The sequence below is a fragment of the Chiloscyllium punctatum genome, chromosome 40 (genome assembly GCF_047496795.1).
Source record: "Chiloscyllium punctatum isolate Juve2018m chromosome 40, sChiPun1.3, whole genome shotgun sequence".
Lineage (NCBI taxonomy): Eukaryota > Metazoa > Chordata > Chondrichthyes > Orectolobiformes > Hemiscylliidae > Chiloscyllium > Chiloscyllium punctatum.
The window spans coordinates 36,306,186-36,327,884 of NC_092778.1; the positions used below are offsets into that span (position 1 = coordinate 36,306,186).

Consider the following 21,699-nt stretch of genomic DNA (forward strand, 5'->3'; position numbering starts at 1 on the left):
AAGAGTTTAAGAATTCAAATTATTTTCGATAAAAATGCACTGAGAGAAATGGAGAGGGACTCATGCAGACAGTCTGCCATATTGGCTGATGGTTATGAGCTGATCCACAAACTCCTGTTCCCAAAGGAAATCTCTCCCATTCACTTCCAACCAACTGGAAAGGATGGAGGTGGGGAAGAGTGATAGGAAACTGAGTACCCATTTGAGAGATGGAATTTCTGGCTGCCTTTCTTAGGACAGAAAGGGTGATATTTCTGTATCAGTACTAATAATGATTGAGTTGCTTGCATCCTGAAGGACATACAGGGCTATGGCAGAGGCGAGGGAACAATAAAAAAAACCAAAATGTCTTAATCAATATACCTTTAGACCTGCATCTGTTCATAACAACATTGGTAGGGATAATAACTGCATAGCCCTTGTGAAGCCAAAGTTCCATCTTTAAAATGAGGAAACCCTGTATTGTATTTCGTGGTACTACCACCGAAGTAAATAGGATGAACTCAGAACAGATCCAGCAGCAAAACACTGGGTATCCGTTAGTCACTGTGGACTATTAGCAATAGCAGAATTCTATTCAACTACAATCTGTAATCTCAAATATGTCCCACAGTCTACTAATATCCTCAAGCCAGGAGATCAACTCTGGTTTAATGAAGAGTGCAGGAGGGAATGATAGGAGGTCCACCAAGCTAAACTAAAAATGAGGTATTGTGGTGCTGAAGCATATGAAACAGAGCAAACAGCATGTGATAGACAGAGCAAAGTAATGCTGCAACCAATGGGGAAGATCTAAACTCGACAGTCCCATAATCACAGATGCCAGACTTCACCAATTCATTCACTCCACATAACATTGAGAAGGCACTGTATTACAGAAAATCTTGTGGTACCTGCCAACACTCCTGTTAAGTATTGAAAACCTGTGCTCCTGAAGATCTAAGCCCTTAGCCAAGCTATTCCAATACATCTATAATAGAGAAATCTACCTGACAATTTGTAAAAGTGCACTAATATGTCCTGTCCATGAAATAGAGGATAACTCCAATCCAGACAACTACTGCCTCAGCCTACTGTCAATAATCAACAAAATGATTGAAGGGTTATTGTTATGTCTGTGGAATAGCATTTATGCACTAGTAACAATGACTGAAGCTCATTTTAAGTACTGCCAGGGTTGTTCACCTCCAGTTCCTAATACAGCCTTCATCAAACACGATCAAAAGAGCTGAATTCCAAAGCTGAAGTGTGAGTGACTTGCCTTTGATGTCAAGGCCACATTTGACAGAGTGTTGAATCAAGAGACCCCAGCAAAATTGAAGTCAATGAGAATCTTTTTTAGCATAATGGAAAATGGTTGTGCTTATTTTAAGCCAATCATCTTAGCCTCAGATCATTCTGCAGGAATTCCTCAGGGCAGTATCTTAGGTCTTCAGTTCCTTCATCAATGACCTTCCCTCCATTACAAAGTAGGATGTTTGCTAGATGAATAAGGGTGACAGATACATGGGAACAACACATCTGCAAGTTTCCCCCCAAGTAAAACATCATCCTGACTTATAAAAAGGAAAGAACTGTGGATGCTGGAGATCTGAAACCAAAACAGAAATTGCTGGAGAAATTCAACAGGTCGAGCAGCATCTGGAGAGAAAGCAGAAGTAATGCTTCAAGTCCAGTCATACTCTAACAGAATGAAACTCAACATGCTAACTTTGCTTTCTCCCCATAGATGCTGCCAAAACTCCTGAGTTTTGCCAGAAATTACTGATTTTATTTCTGACTTAGATCTATATTGCCATGCTGTAGTGATTAGAACGAGGTTGACCTCATTGACTATGAGGTCATTGATTGGGATTATTAACTTGGGCCAATCAGGAAAGCCTTTGCTGACCAATATAACAAGGAGAAGGGCTCATGTGGCACAATGGTAGTGTCCCTACCCTGGACCAGGAGTCCTGGGTTCAAGTCGCACCTGCTCCAGAGGTGTGCAGTGACATCTCTTAACAGGTTGATTAGAAAAATAGGTGAAATAAAAATTTAACCAGGAGATTTTAATTTGCTCAGTTCAGGCAACTGAACTCTAAGCTGGCTAGCCACAGCTAGAGTACTGTACACAAGTAAATAAAGGGTGACTTGATGATGGGACACCAGCCTCTGTGCAGTTATCTCATATCCCTTCAACGTCATTGGATCAGAAGACTGGAATTCTCTCCCTTGACAGCACTATGGGTGTACCTGCAATGGATGAACAGCATTCGTTTAAGAAATCAGCTTGTCACCATCTCGTGAAGGACAACTAGTGATAGACCAAATTTCTTTTGCTACCAGCAACACTGATATCCCAAGGAAGAATAAGAAATAAATATACATATATAAACATACATAAATGAATGACTACATTTCCTGGCTCTTGACAGTGCGAAATTACCAATGCTTATCAAAAGCACAAGATCTTGAGTTTGGATAATTGAATATCCTTATGTGGATTCTGGGGATGTCTGCATGTCTCAAACTTAAGCCAAGAACTCAATGTCAAAGAGAAAACTTGTTACCTGATTATAATGCACTGATTGTGTTTGGCATCAACCATTTTTGAATAGGCCACATTAGCAACGGCAAAGAGATGTCTGCAACAAAAACACAAGAGTATGGTAATCACTAAACATTCTAATATTTCAATACAACAGGACTTACTTTCTTTTTGTCAATACTGCTAGTCAAACCTTTCAATCAGGAGACATGACTTAATCTGAGCCACAGGATGCCAATTCCTTCTGGAGCAGGTCTCATTGCTCTTCTTTTACATGTTTCCCCTATTTCTCTCTTCTCCTTTTCTGAGCTTTGGGAGGTCCAGGTATTGGTGGTATGTCAGCAAGTAGCCATTCCTAAGGTATTAGCAGGCTAACCATACATGGAGGATCAAGGTAACCAAACTGGACTCTGCCATCAATATACCACTTGCTAGCACTGATTGCAAGGTAGCAATCAACAGTCAGCCTGGCCAGTTCTAGCCCTAACTACGCCCTTGGCCATGATTTGGAGATGCCGGTGTTGGACTGGGGTGTACAAACTTAAAAATCACAAAACAGGTTATAGTCCAACAGGTTTAATTGGAAGCACACTAGCTTTCGGAGCGATGCTCCTTCATCAGGTGATTGTGGAGGACTCGATCGTAACACAGAATTTATAGCAAGAATTAGCAGTGTGATGTAACTGAAATTATACATTGAAAAATTGATTGTCTGTTAAGCCTTTCATCTGTTAGAATACTGTGATAGTTTCACTTCTTTCATGTGTAAATCACAAAACCCTTTTTTTTTAAAAGTTGCATTCTCGGGTTAGCTGTTAACAATGGTGATAGCTAGACAATATGTTGAAGGTGTTAGCCCCCTGTGTTCTCTGTCTATGACCTGATGTTTAGATTGATTCTAATCTAAAAAGTGAGATAACAGAGTTTTACATAAATTCATGCAGTTTTTGAGCTCAGAGTTCTACATGAACGTATGCAGTTTTTGAGCAAAGTGCAATGTAAATCTGCAAGTACAAATTCACCCCACAAAATATATGTGTGCGTGTGGGTCTTTGTCTGTCTGTGTGTGTGTGTGTGTCTGTCTGGGGTGGGGGTTGTGAGTGTGAGAAAGTGTGTGTGTGTGTGTGTAGTGGGTGTAGAGTGTCTTAAGTCTGTGAAGGGGTGCATGTGTGAGTGTGGGAGTGTGTGTGTCTATCTGTGTGCGCGTCTGTGTGTACCTGTGTCCGTGTGTATGTGTTAGTGTGTGTGTGTAGGAATATCTGTGTGCGTGTGTAGTGCAATGGTGGTCACCTGTAATGTGACATGAACCCAAGGTCCTAGTTGAGGCCCTCCCTATGGGTACTGAACTTAGCTATCAGCCTCTGCTCGGCCACTTTTCTCGGCTGCCTGTCCCGAAGTCCACCTTGGAGGATGGTGACCCGAAGGTCCGAGGCTGAATGTCCTGGACCACTGAAGTGTCCCCCAACTGGGAGGGAACCCTCCTGTCTGTTGATTGTTGTGCGGTGCCCATTCATCCATTGTCATAACCTTTGCTCGGTTTCCCTAACGTACCATGCCTCCGGGCATCCTTGCCTGCAATGTATAAGATAGACAACGTTGGGTGAGTCACATGAGTACCTGTCATGTACAAGATGGGAGGTGTTCCCACACGTAATACTACCACTATTACGCATGGGAACATCTCCCACCTTGTACATGGCAGGTACTCATGTGACTCACCCAACGTTGTCTATCTTATACGTTGCAGGCAAGGATGCCCGGAGGCATGGTACACTGGGGAAACTGAGCAAAGGTTATGACAATGGATGAATGGGCACCGCACAACAATCAACAGACAGGAGGGTTCCCTCCCGGTTGGGGAACACTTCAGTGGTCCAGGACATTCAGCCTCGGACTTTCAGGTCACCATCCTCCAAGGTGGACTTTGGGACAGGCAGCAGAGGAAAGTGGCCGAGCAAAGGCTGATATCCATAGGGAGGGCCTCAACCGGGACCTTGGGTTCATGTCACATTACAGATGATCACCATTGCACTACACACACACACAGATATTCCTACACACACACACTCTCACATACACACGGACACAAGTACACACAGACGTGCACACAGACACCCACACACAGACTCCCACACTCACACATGCATCCCCTCACAAACTTAAGACACTCTACACTCACTATACACACACACACACACACACACACACAACTTTCTCACACTCACAACCCCCACCCCAGACAGACACACACACACACACAGACAGACAAAGACCCACACGCACACATATATTTTGTGGGGTGAATTTATACTTGCAGATTTACATTGCACTTTGCTCAAAAACTGCATACATTCATGTAGAACTCTGAGCTCAAAAACTGCATGAATTTATGTAAAACTCTGTTATCTCACTTTTTAGATTAGAATCAATCTAAACATCAGGTCATAGACAGAGAACACAGGGGGCTAACACCTTCAACATATTGTCTAGCTATCACCATTGTTAACAGCTAACCCGAGAATGCAACTTTTTTAAAAAAAGGGTTTTGTGATTTACACATGAAAGAAGTGAAACTATCACTGTATTCTAACAGATGAAAGGCTTAACAGACAATCAATTTTTCAATGTATAATTTCAGTTACATCACACTGCTAATTCTTGCTATAAATTCTGTGTTATGATCAAGCCCTCCACAATCACCTGATGAAGGAGCATCGCTCCGAAAGCTAGTGTGCTTCCAATTAAACCTGTTGGACTATAACCTGGTGTTGCGTGATTTTTAATTTTGTACTCCCTTGGCATTTAGCACCTAAATTGCTGCATCAGTGAGATCATTCAGTCTGTACACCTCCTTTGATTATTCCCCAGTTCGTACTGAAGTTATTGTTGGGCACTTACGGTGGGTTTTCTGCAAATGATTTCCCTTTATATTTCAACACTGCATCAGTCCCGTAAATGTTGTACATTTTATATGGATTCACAGATAAAAGGATGGTGCCAATGTATGTCTGCAGGAAAAGAAAACAAATATGTTTATGAAGATGTGATTAGGGTGAAAGCGATTCATTGCCAATAACCCTGAACAAACAAGTTACATGTGTCTTGCAAGCCTTTCATCCATTTTTTTGTGACAATGAAATGAGTTAATTTTTAAAATCAGAGTGTAAAATTGTAATATTCTAAGCAGCAGTGGATAGCCCTGAAGTTAATCTTCACATATTTTTATAAGCATTTATTTGTAGAGATTAAATACTCTTGACAAGCATGTATCTCCCAACTCAACCACCTACATATGTTGGCATGAATGAGTCCCTAGTGAATTCCTATCACTTGCGTACCGTAACAGAATAAATATAAACATTAATTGTTACATTTTCTGCCTTTTAGGAGATCTGTATAATTTACTGAATGATTGAATGAAGCAGCACAGGGGATCTTTCATCCCATTATGCCTGTGACAGCAGTTATTCAATTAGTCCCTTCTTGCTTAATTATTCTTACCTTACCTTGCCCTTCTATTCTACTTAACCTTTACAATTTCTGCATACTGAATAGACTTATGTAAAAATGCTGCTAGGTTTGATTGCTGATCCACGCTGAATGGCAATTAAGAACTCAAATGCAATTTAAATCCTGAATTAAGAAATCTGGGTGGCGATCCAGAAATCCTTGGAGGATAGAGCTTTGAATGGGTGGACAACAGATTTTTGTTGGCCTGATTGCTCAGGTGATAAAAATCAATGTAAAGACAACTGTGAAGCTTCAGAAATACAGATGTATTGGGGAGGGTGTAAGAGTGAACAGTGTGAGGAAGCTAGCAGATATAAAGTTAGTTAAATAGAGCACTGGGGAGAGAGAGTACCAGGTGAGAGGAGATTGAATATAGATGAGTCGCGATATAATCTGTACAACAGGACATGACAATAACAGTTTATTGCATGACTGTGTTCCTGAATGAAAGGGGTGGATTAACCTTAGTATAGAGACAGTGGAAGAAAGATAGTTTGGGGGAGTGCGGAGAAGTGAGGAATAACTCCAACCACTGGAGCATTCTCTTATGTACCAATCTTTTCAAATTTGAGATGGGTTTAATTAACTTCTATATAATTCTACACAGGCACCTTGGTGGAATATATATATCGTTCAAGCCCCAAAACAGCCATTCATTACATTTTGGTTCCCTGCTTTTTCATCACTTTTCTGGATACGGTGCAACTCTCCCTTTAATGACATTTCATATAATTTTATCAAATAGCCTTCTGTGTTCCACCTTGTAAAACATCTTTTGAGAAGCAACATCCACTGCATTTTCTTAATCAGTACAGACTTGTCATTCCTCAACTAAATCAATCTGATTCATTGGATGTAACTTGGCTTTCATGAATCAATATTGCCTGGTCTTAACAATCCATGTCTTTCTAGAAGAGTATTAGATTTATTGTATAATCTGGCCTCTTGAATTTCACATCGTGTTGATGTTAATTTGACTGGTTATCTTATCCAAAGCATCTAATTGCTCCATCTCCTGCCCTTGTTCCCTTTCTGAGAGTGTCATTGTCACAGCCTTCTAATAAATGAGGCAAGTGTTTCTAACATCTCTTCACCCCGTTCATACTTTGTGATTTCACCTCCATTTTCACATTGCTGAAGTTTCACTTTTTTTATTTTAATGTGTTTATAAGCGCTTGCCCAATTTTTTCACAATCCCAGCAGACACTCTTTACCCCTCGTTGGAGCTTTTCTAAATGCTTCTTTTTCTCTGCAATTATAATAATTACATGCAGTTCAAATTTACTTATATTTTGGGTCCGAGATAAATGATGTACTTCTTTGGTGAATCTTAATTACATTTCAATTTCGTCACTCATTCAAGGGATTCTAACTTCTGTTGAACACTTAGTGCTTGAAGGACTATGCTTAGTTTCCACCTTAATACCTTCCATTTTAAACTTTCCCATTGTGTATTATCATATCTATTAATTTTTGTTCAAGTCTAATGAAAAGGTTTATTTTTATTTAATTAATTCATGAGATAAGGGCGTCACTAGCTTGGCCAATATTTATTGATCAAACAGTAGTTAAGAATGGGTCTGGAGTCACAAGTAGGCCAGACCAGGTAAGGATGGCAGATTTCCTTCCCTGAAGGACATTGGTAAACAAGATCCTTTTAATCATATTGAAATTGCCCTTTTTTCTGAAATATATCTTTTACCTTTGTTCAGTTTTGATTTTTAAATTTGCATCATTCTCTAGCCTGGACAAATGAAATGGGTTAGTGGTAAAGTGGGTAACTGACTAAAATCCCCTACCTAATTCATAAAAATGGCTGATATGAGTGTGATCAACCAGCACTGTAGTGAGTCCAGGAAATATTGATTCATGAAAGCCAAAAGAATCACTGTTTCAAAGACATTCCTCTAGCTGCTACATTATGACTCATCTGACATAATTTTCCAAAACAAGATCCAATACAGCTTCCTGTTGAATTAAAAAATAATACAGCTGCATGCATTGTAGAAACTCTTTCTTTTCCTGCCACTCACTTTCTTTGGGTATCAAGATTATTGTCATTCGCAAGCAAAAACAGAAATCACTGCAGAAACTTAGCAAGTCTAGCAGCATCTGTGGAGAAAAGCCCAGTCAATGTTGCAGGTCTAGTGACCCTTCATCAGCGCTAATTGCAGCTAGGAAAAGGTGGTACACAGAACAACCTCAATTATCCAAACAAGATGGGCGGGGAGTATTTTGTTCAGATAACTGATTGTTCGGATAACTGATCTGATAACTGATAAACAAAGGAAGCATTTATGGAACCTTGAGATCTTGTTCGGATAATCTGAAATCTGGATAACTGATGTTCAAATAACTGAGGTTATTTTGTATATGCTGAAGATGGGGGAATGGGGAAGGAGTAAATGGTCTGTGGAGATTGAGCCCAGACAGAAAGAACAGCAGATGATAGACAAAGGAATGGACAATGGTGAGCCTGTGAGAAGGAAAAGCTGTTAATGAGGACCATTGGTAGGTGAAAATGTGATGACATCAGCCCATGTGATGACAAGTTCTGGTGTATGGTGGCAGGGGAAAGATATGGCAGTAGGGGCTCAAGCCCTAAAATTGTTGAACGCAGTATTGAGCCCTGAAGGCTGCAGTGTCCCCAAATTGGAAATGAGATGCTATTCTTCCACCTTGTGCTGAGGTTTGCTGCAGCACTGAAGCAAGCCTGAGACAGAGATGTTGGCCAGCAAACAAGGTGGTATTTGAAGTGGCAGGCAACTGGAAGGTTGGGGGTCACCTTTACAGACAGAATGTAGGTGGAGGTTCATCTCTCCAGTGTAGAGGAGACCACATTCTGAGCAGCGAATACAGTAGACTAGATTAAGTGAAGTGCAGGTAAATTGCTGCTTCATCTGGGAGGTCTCTGGAGCCCTGGACAGTGAGGAGGGAGGAAGTAAACAGGCAAGTGTTACACCTACTACAATTACATGGGAACGTGCTGTCGGGGTGTGGGGAGGTGAAATACAGACTGGACAACTGCTTTGTGGAACACCTACATTCTGTCTGCAAAACAATCCAGAGCTTCCAATTGCCTGCCACTTCAACACACCACCATTTTCCGTGGAGAACATCTCTGTCTCAGACTTACTGCAGTGCTCCAGTGAGGTTCAGCACCAGCTTGAAGAATAGCATCTCATTTTCTGCTTTGGGACCCTGCAGCCTTCAGGACTCAATATCAAGTTCAATAATTTTAGGGCCTGAGCATCTTCTTCCATGTCCTCACAGTACTTACATATATAATATGTTGTTCAAACCTCTTCTTTAAATTGTACAACACTGCAGCATCATGTAGGTCTCTGAAAGAAAACCAGAAATATCTTAAGTAGACAAAAAATTGTGAGAGCAATTTTTCTTAGAGGCCTACAGGTAAGTTTGCCTAAAAAGGGCTGTAACACATACTCTCCAATAACTTGCATACACAGTGTAAAGATGTGTCCATTAGGGGACATATCTAATTTTCACTGATTCCCTGGGGACAGGTAAAACTAGTAGTTGTTACTTGCATGGAACCCACACCTTTCCTGTATATTCACACTGTACTATCCTTCCATCCTGCTGCCCTGAATATATCCTTTTAAGATTATTTCACTTGTCTGGTAAGTTGCATATGTTTTTAGGGTTCTTTTCAAGATGAACCACTCTACCTTATCAATTTTGATTCATAACCCATCCCTTTGCTTTGCTTAGCCTTTTACCACCTGAGCAGCCTTGCATTAGTAACCAGGACTGTGAGCATTGCTTGAATTTTTTGTTTTATTGAACAAATTAGGTTTTCCCGCAGGATTGCCAGTGAAACTGAAGAAAGTAGCTGAGGTGACTAAATAAGTCCGAAAGTTGTTTGGTGCTGCATGCTGCAGGTTGAAGGGATGGGCAGACTGAGGGGTCCCATATTCCTGAAGATCTGGTCAAGTCTTAGACGAGGAAATGTTTAAATAACGATAAATGTAGAATCTGTAATTGAGAGGGGATTCAGTTGAACTTACTCCAGCTGGGTCATATCTGCCACTCCTTCTTCTTCCACATGTTTCTGATATTGCACTGGAGACTGATCACCAAAGGAGTACATCTAGAGCCAAGAGCAAATTCCAGAATCAATTAAACCTCTCTTGAACTTGAAGTTGAGAATGAAATATCTGCTTGCTAACCAGATCAGATCTAAATTGCCTCCTTAAATAAAGCCAGTTCTTCTTCTCTCTCCCCAATGTAGGCATTTCTTTCTATTCTCCACATGTCTTAAATAATTCATTACTGATAATGTAAAGCTATGTAATCTTTTCATTTCTTTCCAAATTTCTAACAGAGTTTTCTGTAACTGGTACCCATCAATGTGCAAATGGTTTATTTTGAGTGCGATGGCTCCCTAGGCTTGAGAGGTTAAATAGATTAATGTACATCATAGTGTCATAACAAATGGGGCAAATGTATTAAATGCCTTTTCCTACATTGAGGGAAATTTCTGAATTGAGGCTTTTTTTACAGAATGCCATCCAGTATTACAAATAAAAATACCATTCTGATGTATTCTGAAACATTAAACAACCAAGAATAATCCAGGTCAAATATCTCTGCCTACAATACAAACTAGATCATGGAAACTGAAGCACTGGAAGTGGGTTCCGATAGGGAGGAGAAGAATCACTGAGGGTCCCCATTTCTGAGTCTTTTCTGACAATTTATTTTCGAAATTTCAAGAGCGCACGTAGCAGGGTGTGAAATAGGTGATAGATCCAAATCTGCTTTGCTCTTGAATGGAGCAGCTGGGTAAAACAGTAGTAGCTTAGAAGAGTTTACAAAACAAACAAGGACTATTTAAAGGGCTATGCAGCCTGATTGCAGGAAAGTACAGTTTATAGAACATTTCCAATGGAAAATGTCTGAAAGTATTCCAGAATGATTCTGGAACTCTGCTGGCACATTTTGGGGAGGGTAAAGAAGTAAGTGACATGTCTGCACAAACACTTCAATAGGATTGGGAACAGCTGTGACAGTAATTGAATACAATGGAGAATTCAAGCACTGTGTTGTGCCTTCTTTGAACTTAGAGATGGACTCCTTCAGAGTAGTAACAGAAAGATCTTAGAGGTTAAGGTTAGTGTATCTGAAAACCAAAAATATCATTCATCCAAAAACAGTTGGTCCCGAAGCTCTTTGAATAAAGAATTCATGATTATATAGCACATCAGGTGTCATCTCATGGAACCGCATTATAATTGCACCACCATTTGCCTTCCAAATTTTTGTTGCGTCTGCATGTTAACAAGCTGTGATTTTTAAAAATTCACTCATGGGACGTTGGTATCGTTGGCTAGAATTTATTCCTCATCCTTAACTACCCTGTGAACTGAATTGTTTCCTCAGGCTATTTTAGAGGACAATTAAGAAAGGAACACATTACTGTGGGTCTAGAGCACATGCAGGCCAGATCAGGTAAGGATGACAGATTTCTTTCCCTAAGGCAGGGTGGCACAGTGGCTCAGTGGTCAGCACTGTTGCCTCACAGCGTCAGGGACCCAGGTTCGATTCCAGCCTTGGGCAACTGTCTGTGTGGAGTTTGCACATTCTCCCCGTGTCTGCGAGGGTTTCCTCCAGGTGCTCCGGTTTCCTCCCACAGTCCAAAGATGCGTAGATCAGATGAATTGGCCATAGTGTTAGGTGCATTAGTCAGAGGGAAATGGATCTGGATGGTTACTTTTCGCAGGGACGGTGTGGACTTGATGGGCCTGTTTCCACACTCTAGGAAATCCAATCTAATCAAGGGACATAAGTAAGCCAAAATGGTGTTTTACAATAATAAACAATGGTCACTTGGTTGCTTCACCATGTGCCATGGTGGGATTCAAATCAGGCCTCCAGAACATTAATCTGTGACCCCTGGAATACAAGTCCATTTGCATTCCCACCTCTCTGTGGATCTCTGAAGCCTCTGAACATGAACAATCATTAGTCCCTTGCCTCTTTTAAAAAAAACTATACTTTTCTTACCTTTGTTTTTGGAATAATTTTACACTTTCCAGACTGCAATTAACGTTCCATCTATTGCTCAATTACTGAATCACTCAATCACTGTCCATTCTCTTTGTGTTTTACTTTCTTACCTAGCTTTGTAGGCTAAACAATCTTTGATGCATCACACTTAATCCTCTCATCCTCATGATTCAATACTGAGACCCAAGCATTTATTCATTCCATTAGTTACACTCTACCATGCTAAACATGGTACATTAATTCTGATCTCCTTTTTCTGATGTTTAACCAATCCTCTATCCCTTTTATTACTCCCAATTCCAGTATCTCCAGTCTTATTGAACAACCTCTTGTGCAAAACCATTACCTTTTGAAGATCCAAATATATGACAACTGCCTGATTCTCCTTTGCCTATGTCACTGTTTACATCCCCAAAAACTCTAATAGATTTGTCAAACATGATTTCTCTTCATAAACTATGACTTTATTCAATCATATTTATAATAGGACTCAGCATGCCATAAGTATTTTAGATACTTCTATAGAAATTAGATTAAATTACTTACAGTGTGGAATCAGGTCCTTCAGCCCAACAAGTCCACACCGACCCTCCGAAGAGCAACCCACCCAGACCCATTCCCTTACATTTACCCCTTCACCTAACACTACGGGCAATTTAGCATTGCCAATTTCCCTAACCTGCAAATCTTTAGACTGTGGGAGGAAACCAGAGCACCCGGAGGAAACCCATGCAGACACGGGGAGAATGTGCAAACTCCACACAGACCCGCGTCTCTGGCGCTGTGAGGCAGCAGTGCTAACCACTGTGCCACCGTGCCGCCCAAAATGTAACCACTTTACAAAGCAGGAAAAGCAGCATCTAATTTATGTGTGGCAAGTTCCCACAATGAAATGTGGATAAACAATAATGTGATAATGATCAAATAATCAGTATTTTTTGTGATATTGTTAAGGATAAATATTGGCCAGAATGCTGAGGAACCTTGCTTTCTGCTAAATAGTGCCATGAGTACTTATTTTACATCTAAGAAACCTGATGTCTTACCCGGAAGACAATATTTCCTCAATACAAGCCCTCACCATAATATGGAATCATCTCATTTGCTGCTCTCTTCTCATGACCTTTCATACACTTTTTCAAAAGTGATTCTTGATTTTCTTGCTCTAATTAACATTGATCATCATTGACGGCAAATCAACCTACATTCCAATATTATAGAATCATAGAATCCCTACAATGTGGAAACAGACCCTTTGGCCCAACAAGTCCACACTGATCCTCCGAAGAGTAACCCTCCCAGACCCATTCCCCCTACCCTATATTTGCCCCTGACTAATGCACCAAACCTACACATCTCTGAACACTATGGGCAATTTAGCATGGCCAATTCATCTAACCTGCACATCTTTCGACTGTGGGAGGAAACCGAGCACCCAGAGGAAACCCACGCAGATGGGAGAATGTGCAAACTCCACACAGACTTGCCAGAGGCTGGAATTGAAACTGGGGCCCTGGTCCTGAGGCAGCAGTGCTAACAATCGAGCCACCGTGTCACCCCAAACTAGCTCAAGTTTCTAGAATGGACATGAACTCATAACCTTCAGATTCAGATGCTGTCTGGCTGGCTGTGCTTTCCCAGCACCACACCTTTTGACTCTGCTCTCCTTCCTGTCGGAAAGATGTTGTGAAACTTGAAAGGGTTCAGAAAAGATTTACAAGGATGTTACCAGGGTTGGAGGATTTGAGCTATAGGAAGAGGTTGAACAGGCGGGAGGGGTGACGTTACAGAGGTTTACAAAATTATGAGGGGCATGGATAGGGTAAACAGACAAGGTCTTTTCCCAGGGGTGGGGGAGTCCAGAACTAGAGGGCATAGGTTTAAGGTTTATGGGGAAAGATTTAAAAGAGACCTAAAGAGGCAACATTTTCACGCAGAGGGTGGTACGTGTATGGAATGAGCTGCCAGAGGAAGTGGCGGAGACTGGTACAATTACAACATTTAAAAGGCATCTGGATGTGTATATGGATAGGAAGGGTTTGGAGGGATATGGGCCAGGTGCTGGCAAATGGGACTAGATTAGGTTGGGATATCTGGTCGGCATGGACGAGTTGGGCCAAAGGGTCTGTTTCCGTGCTGTACATCTCTGTGACTCTGTGACTCTCAGGGCCATAGTGCTGTTACTAGGCCAAGCTAATATAAAAGGTTCAAATCATCAATATGCAATGGTCTCATTGCTGTGATCTCAGTTTCCAAATCTTGTTTAGCTAAATTTATACAACCTTTAAGCAGCAGAAATATTCATAAATTTAGTTTCTCCAGACTAAACACTGTGCTAATACTTAACAGAGTCACTTATTTTGATTTTATAATTCTGACCAGATCAATCACATCTCCCACTGAAAAAGAAGCATGCAACTGATTGCATGCATCTATGTGGCCCAACAAGTCCACACTGATCCTCCAAAGAGTAACCCTCCCAGACCCATTCCCCCTACCCTATATTTACCCCTGACTAATGCACCAAGCCTACACATCTCTGAACACTGTGGGCAACTTAGCATGGCCAATTCATCTAACCTGCGCATCTTTGGTACTTTGTGGTAAACAGACAAAGACACTTCACAGCAACATAAATAAGACAAAATGTGACACCAAAGTTACAAAAGGAGATATCAGGACAAAATAACAGCAGCTTGGACAAAGGCATAAGAGAGATCCTGAAGCAGGAAAAAGAGAAAAGTGGAGAAATTTGAGGGGTCAATTCCAGACCTTCAGATAATTTATTTTTAAATTCATTCATGGGATTTAAGTGTTGTTAGCTATGCCAGCATTTTATTGCCCTCCCTAAACAGCTGAAGGTTGGAGTAATGTTAGTCAGGAATGCACAAGGGGCCAGAACTAGCAAAGTGCAATGGTGTTGGAGAGTTATATTGAAGTGGAGGACAGCAGACAAGAGGAAGAAAAGGGGTGGCCATGGAGGGATGGAAATTTTAAAAATCACTGGAATGACAGTTCAAAAGGTCAGTGATCGCTGGATCTGGGATATGTTAAAAAAAACTGTTTCTTTAAATATTCTCTTTTAAGTCATTATTGTTTGCCTACAGTTCTCAGATTCTTGTCTTTGATTAACAGACTAAACAAAATTATCTGTATATTATCTATTGTTTTTTACCACTTTGATAATCATGGGACTTCAATCCTGGAGTATTCAACCTTTGCTGTCTCATCTGTTATTTTGGCTCGCTTTTCAACTTTCTTAGTCAATCACTTTTGCATTTTCTCTAGTTCTATTTTCGATCTCCTATTGTGAGAGGCTTATATTGGTTAACAAGGTCATGAATTATGCTATGATTTGGAGATGCCAGTGTTGGACTGGGGCTACAAAGTTAAAAGTCACAAAATGCCAGGTTATAATCCAACAGGTTTAACTAGAAGCACTACCTTTCAGAGCACTGCTCCTTCATCAGGTGGTTGTCACAACCACCTGATGAAGGAGCAGCGCTTCGAAAGCTAGTGCTTCCAATTAAACCTGTTGGGCTATAACCTGGTGTTGTGTGATTTTTAACGATGAATTATGCTAGTTGAATAAATCAAATAGCATTTTAGTTCAAGAGATTCTGGGATTTGCACCGCTGTTTTTGGGTGTAATATAATCTGTTTTTCTGTGAAAACTGAAGTGCCATTAGTAATTGGGGTGACTTATAAAAACATTCGCTGTATTTTTCATGTAAAAGTACATGTGACAATCAATTTCTATTCTAATCTAATTAAGAATGGCTGTATTTTAACTTTTAGGATAGTGAAGAGGAGCTAAGTAACTCAAGTTACTAAATTGGCAACATGACAATTTCATGCAGAGAGCTTTATAGCACCATTTGTTTCTCACTAACCAACTTGTTCAGAGATGTTATGACACACCTCTGATTCAGGTGGGTCTTAAACTCAGGTCATCTGGCTTAGAGGTAGGGACAATACCACTGTATACCATTTTATTCAAGTGGTTTATTAAACTCTTTCCATAATAAATAATTTAGCATTTGATTTTACAATGGAGAGCATAAATTAAAATAAAGCATGGGTTAAATCATTACAATATAATAATTATACTATAATGTGCAAATACTACTATTGAAAGGATTTACCTTACTGAACCAAGGCATTCCTTTTTGATTATCATAATCCTCTTCCCATTCATGGGAATGCATTTCCTTTGGAATAGGACCTGTCCCTGGAAGATCAGTTGTATTCTCCTGCCTATAGACTGACAGCTTTGAAATATTTTGCACTGGCGGACGTTGTAACCCCTTCCTTGCTGAGTAAGATCCGGCTGTCCTCCCCGAATCACTTTGAGACCAATGGTACCTTGGGTGATGGTGACGACGAGGAGGAGGTGAGGCTCGATAACGTATTGAGTGAACACGAGGAAGCACAACTGCATACCTTCCCATCACACTGTCTTCATCATCAGGTTGTTCCATTGGTTTTGAACCTTCCCTAGGTAACTTTGGTGAGACAGGTCTCTGTGGTTCAAACTCTGGAGGTTCATTAGTAGTCTGGATTTCTGAATAATTCTGAATCTTAACTTGTCGCCTTTGAGATTGTGGGCTTTGATGCCCTATAGGTTCACTGACCTCTTCACGAGATGGTTGCAAGGTAGAAGCCTGTTCTGTTCTATGGCCAACATGTTTAAATAATGGTTTGGGTGAAGGTGACCTTTGAAGGTGTGTTCCACTATTCTTACGGCCTAGTAATTTCATCTGTGGAGTGCCAGATGGTGAATGTAAAGGGCCTATGGGTGATCCAGCGTGTTGTATTGAAGTTTGCATGGGAGGTGGATTTGAGGTTCCCCTTACACTCATTGGCTTCCTCCCTGATCTTATCGATAGCTGAGGCGAAGGCTCTTTTTGTGACCCAGGAGGACTTTTCTGCCTTATTGATGATTGAGGTGAAGGTAAATGTTGGGGTTCACTACTTTTCAACTGTTGAAAATGTTTTAACACTGACTTTCCAGAATTTGATTTTGTGGCATCTATTTGTTGAGTTTTACGGCCAAATATTTTGAATTTTGGTTTTGGTGAAGGTACCAATGGGGAGCTCATCTGTTTCACTGAAGGTCTATTCTGTCTGAGAGAAGATTGTTGGTATGGTGGCCTTTGGAACCCTTTGACACTCACTAATTGTCCTTGATTTTTACATGATGACTTTGGGGAAGGATAACTGCTTTGTTGATCTGTTTCAATATCCTGCTTAATTGATTGTTTTCGAGAAGATAGCCTTTGAGATTCTCTAAACACTGGGTGATGAAAACCTTTTGAATATCGGTTTACAAGGCCAGGCTGTGATGGTGGTGGTGATGATGGTGGTGTCAGGGGTTCCTTTGTATCTGAAGAGGGATTTACAACTGATCCCAAGCCCATCGGGAAGTTGCTACGTTTCATAAATGGACTACGAAGAAAAGGTTTTGATATTTGTTGAGGGGGCAGCATCTGGGATACACTTTCATAATTATGTGCTTGTTTTAGTGATGTTTGAGGGGACGATAGTCTGTGCTGGCTTACTGGTTGCTGTGAAGAATTTTGACTGGGTTGCTCATTTTCTGCTGGACGACCAAACCGTTTTAAAAAAGGATTTCCAGAAGCTGGCTTGGGTGATTCTGAAGTTATTCTTTTAAAGCCAAAGTGTTTTAGTTTTGATGTGTTAAGGGACGGATTACCATCTTGTGTAAAAGTGTGTTGGGTAACTGATTGTTTATGGAACACTCTGTCCTGACCTTTTCTAATGCTTTGTGAGGGTCTTGGTGACAATGGTCTTTTGACTGATTGCCTAGGTGAAGGTGGCTTTTCATTTTTAGGCAGGCCAGTCTGCCTTAGAAATGGATTAGCTGACACTGGTTTGGGGACATTTGCCCCTGGTGCCTTATAGCCAAATATTCCTGCTCCTTGCTTTGGAGAGGGTGGTCTTTGCTTTATAGATGGTTGTGGTGATGGTGGCTTTTTGAATTTTTCACCATTAAAAGACAGCTGTGAAGTATACAATTGTCCACGTTGCCTTAATGATGATTGTGGTGAAGGAGGACTTTGAGGTGCACTGTTATGAGGGTGACCAAAGTGTTTAAATGGTTTAGGGGAGACTGGCCTTCGTTTTTCTGAAGTTGTTGCTTTACGACCAAATACCTTGAATGGTGAGCTTGTCGGAGGTGGGCTATGTTGTCTTAATGATGGAGGTGGTGAAGATTCTCTTTGTGAATCCCTTTTCCTAGAGCAGTCAAATGTTTGTAGAGGTGCTCGGTGGGAGGACAGTGGGCTTTTTTGCCTGAGTGAAGCTTTTGGTGAAGGATAATTTTGAAATTCTGCAGATGAAGGGGAGCTAAAGTTTTTAAACAGGTAAGGATAAACAGTGTTTGGGGCTAATTCTGCAGCTGTTTTCTTTTGACTAAATGTCCTCACAGAGAACTGGGGAGATCTGCCTAAATGTCCAACTGAGGGTTTTGGAGATGATGGAGGCTGAAGGTGCCTATAAGTTGGGTGTGGTGAGAATGATCTTTGCTTTTGCCTTGCCAAAGGAGTGCCAGGTGATGACTGGGAGGATAAAATTAAATTACCTTGTCTTAATAGTTGTGGTGATCTTCGGTTTGGATGATTGTTAGGGGATGGTGACCTTGGAGTTTCAGAAACTTTCAAACCAAATGGCCTTTGTGGTAACCTTGGACTTTGTTTACTAGAGAGACTGCCAATTTGTCTGATGGATGGTTGTGGAGACATTGAATAACTTCTTTCATTAGCAGATAACTGTGATGATAATGCCTGATGTCTCACCATGTGGCTGTCAAGTGGTCTTCTTGGTGTTTGGCGTGTAAGTGGGGGGTTATCATATCGTATTCCAGTTTGCAGTTTTGGGGATTCCATAGGTAACGGACTTCTAAATTGTCTTGATGAAGTTCTTGGGAAAGTTCTGTTTTGGAGTCCCATGGGATGACCAAATTGTCTGATGGGTGACTGAGGGGATGATGGGATATTGGGGTCAAATTGCTGCAAAAATGGACTTGAAGAAGCTGAGCTTGATTCTTCTGCATTCTCTGCATGATATTCCAAGTTTGTTGACATTGAATATGGAATTGGCAATCTTGAGACTTCAACTTTTTCACGTCCAAATAGTTTAACTTGTGGCCTTGGAAAAAGCCTAAACTGTCTAGGCAAAGAAAATGATGGAGATGGTAAGTGATGACTCATTTGTGTGTCTTGCTGGTTCATCCAGGGAGGGCTGTACGCTTGAAAATCGGGTTCACTCTCCATTTCTTCCTGCTCTTCAATATCACTCATTGGATAACCAATGCGACTATAAGATGACTCAAGATATGGTGATCCCTCATATTCACTATAATTGAACCCATATCCAGGATGTTGTGATGAATATGGATCTTCTGAATAAGGACCAAATTCCCCTGCATCTGCATAAGGGGATTTATAGTAATCCATTCCTTCACCATAATACATGTACTGGTCTGATGATGTATATTGAGTAGGTATGTCATAATCCATTTCATTTTCATAGTCCTCATATAGTTCATATGGCACATAACTATTAGGAGAATCACAATAATCCATTTCGTTATCTTCATAGCCATACTGATCTGTTGCTGAATATCTACAGGGTACATCGTAATATTCTGGTTCATCTTCATAATCATCATACTGTTCTTCTGATGGTATATTGTGGTAATTATAATATGCCATTTCATCTTCATAATACTCTTCAGGAACATCATAGCCAGTATATGTGTCATAGTATTCTTCTTCATCATCACCATAGTAACTGTTATACTGATCAGTAAGTGTATCGTAGTATTCTGTTTCGTCATCGTGGTAATCATATTGTTGGAATGACCCAGTTGAGGGAAACTGTCCTTGATTCCATGAATGATGTGGTGACATCCTTTGGTAGACCCTTCCTCTACTATCATATTCTTGACTGTAACCATATTGTTCAGGACTCCATGCATGTGGTTCTCTAAAGTTTCTCATCATGTTTGCTCTATGTTGGAGCATTTCATCTCCTGATGGGAATGGTAACTTCTGAGCTCCAATTTTAGAAAACCAAGCTGTTGACCCAACTCCTTTTACTGAATGCCTAGTTTGTATTCCATACTTAGCCTTTCTGGACAGAAATTTCCTGGTGAGCCAGTTGGAAGCAGTGGCCATCCGCCCTAAGAGCTGAGCACTTGGTCTAAATTTGGAATCAGTGTTTTTCTTCTTGGTATGAAAACCAAACTTAGCTTTACCAAACAGTTTCCCCAAGCCTTTTTTGCCTGTTTCTTTTTCAGTAGTTTCAGCTTTATTGCCCAATCGGATCAATAAGAATGAAGCCTTTCTTGGACCTCCAGGAGCTGTTACAGACTCTTTCTTTTTAATACTTGATTTAAACCCAAGCATGAGTTTTGAAGTATTCTTCAGGACTCCTGCAGGCTTTTTCTTGCCTTTTGCAGCTGGAAATTTACTATTTCCAAAACGCATAAACATTTTTGAGGTACTTTTTAAATTACGTTTGTGAGAACTTTTTGGTTTAAGTATGGGCTTACCAAATCCCATGAAAAGTCTGGAGGCATTTTTCATACGTTTTATAGATTTTTTCTGGCTGGCCATTTCTGTCTTGCCTTGGAATGCTTTTAGGCCCACAGCTTTTGAAGCCCCCTTTAAATGAGCCTTTGCATCTTCTTTCTTCTTCTTCCTCTTTGCTTTTCCATCTGCCGCCAGTCCCATCACAACTTTCGAAGTCCCCTTTAGATGAAAGTCTTTCGTGGCTTGCTTTTTCTTTTTGCCAAAGCCTGTCACAGCTTTTGAGGCTCCTTTCAATTTCATTTGTTTACCAGGTTTCTCATCTTCTTCCTCATCTTCTTCCTCACTTTCTTCCTCTTCATCCTCATTTTCATTGTCTTCCGTTTCTTCTGTCTCAGACTGTGCTTTCTTTCCTTTTTGACCATCATGTTTTGTACCACCCACGGCCTTAGATGCACCTTTCAAGGCTGGAATCTTTTTCCCTTTCTTTGCTGGCACATCACTATCCACCTCAGTAGCCTCTTCATTTATTTCACTCAATTCTTCACTGTCTTCTATTTCATCTGCTCTTTTATCAACTTCTGATGCATCTTCTGATTCATCACTAGTTATAGCCTTTTTAATTTTCTTTGCACCTTTCCCCTTTTTAAGGTCCTCTTTACCTTTTCCTTCTTTTTTGTTGTCCTTCCCTTTTTTGGGATCAGGCTTCTCTCCAGATTTTCCTTTGCTCGGATCTTTTCTTTCTGCATTTTTGCTTTTCTCTGGCACCTCTTTTTCTCCTTTACCACCCTGCTTTGCTCTGGATTTTAAGTCACCTTTTTTGCCTGGCATTATGATGTCTGTTAAGAGTCATAATAAACAATAATAGCAGCAATATTTCAATCTTCCACTGAATTGTTCCAAGAGTCAATGTATGTATCCCACAGCACTCATCTTCAAAGAATGCAAATGTAAAATGACAGAAAATTGTTCCACAGCAAAATCCACGTCAACCACTAGAGACTGCCAGCCATTAATGCCAAAGTGCAAAGTTCAAAATGTGTCAAATTATTAAAAGATTTAAGAGATCAA

General features: G+C 40.6%; 1 protein-coding gene across 1 annotated transcript in view; it reads right to left on the reverse strand.

Moving 5' to 3' along the window:
* The window catches only part of myo15aa (myosin XVAa), a 147,904-nt gene extending 126,445 nt beyond the window's left edge, over window positions 1-21,459 (reverse strand). The window contains 5 exon segments of the mRNA XM_072560280.1: window positions 2,553-2,627; window positions 5,429-5,538; window positions 9,321-9,384; window positions 10,072-10,154; window positions 16,219-21,459. Of these exon segments, the coding sequence (XP_072416381.1) occupies window positions 2,553-2,627; window positions 5,429-5,538; window positions 9,321-9,384; window positions 10,072-10,154; window positions 16,219-21,459 (5,573 nt within the window).
* Between the last annotated feature and the right edge of the window lie 240 nt (window positions 21,460-21,699).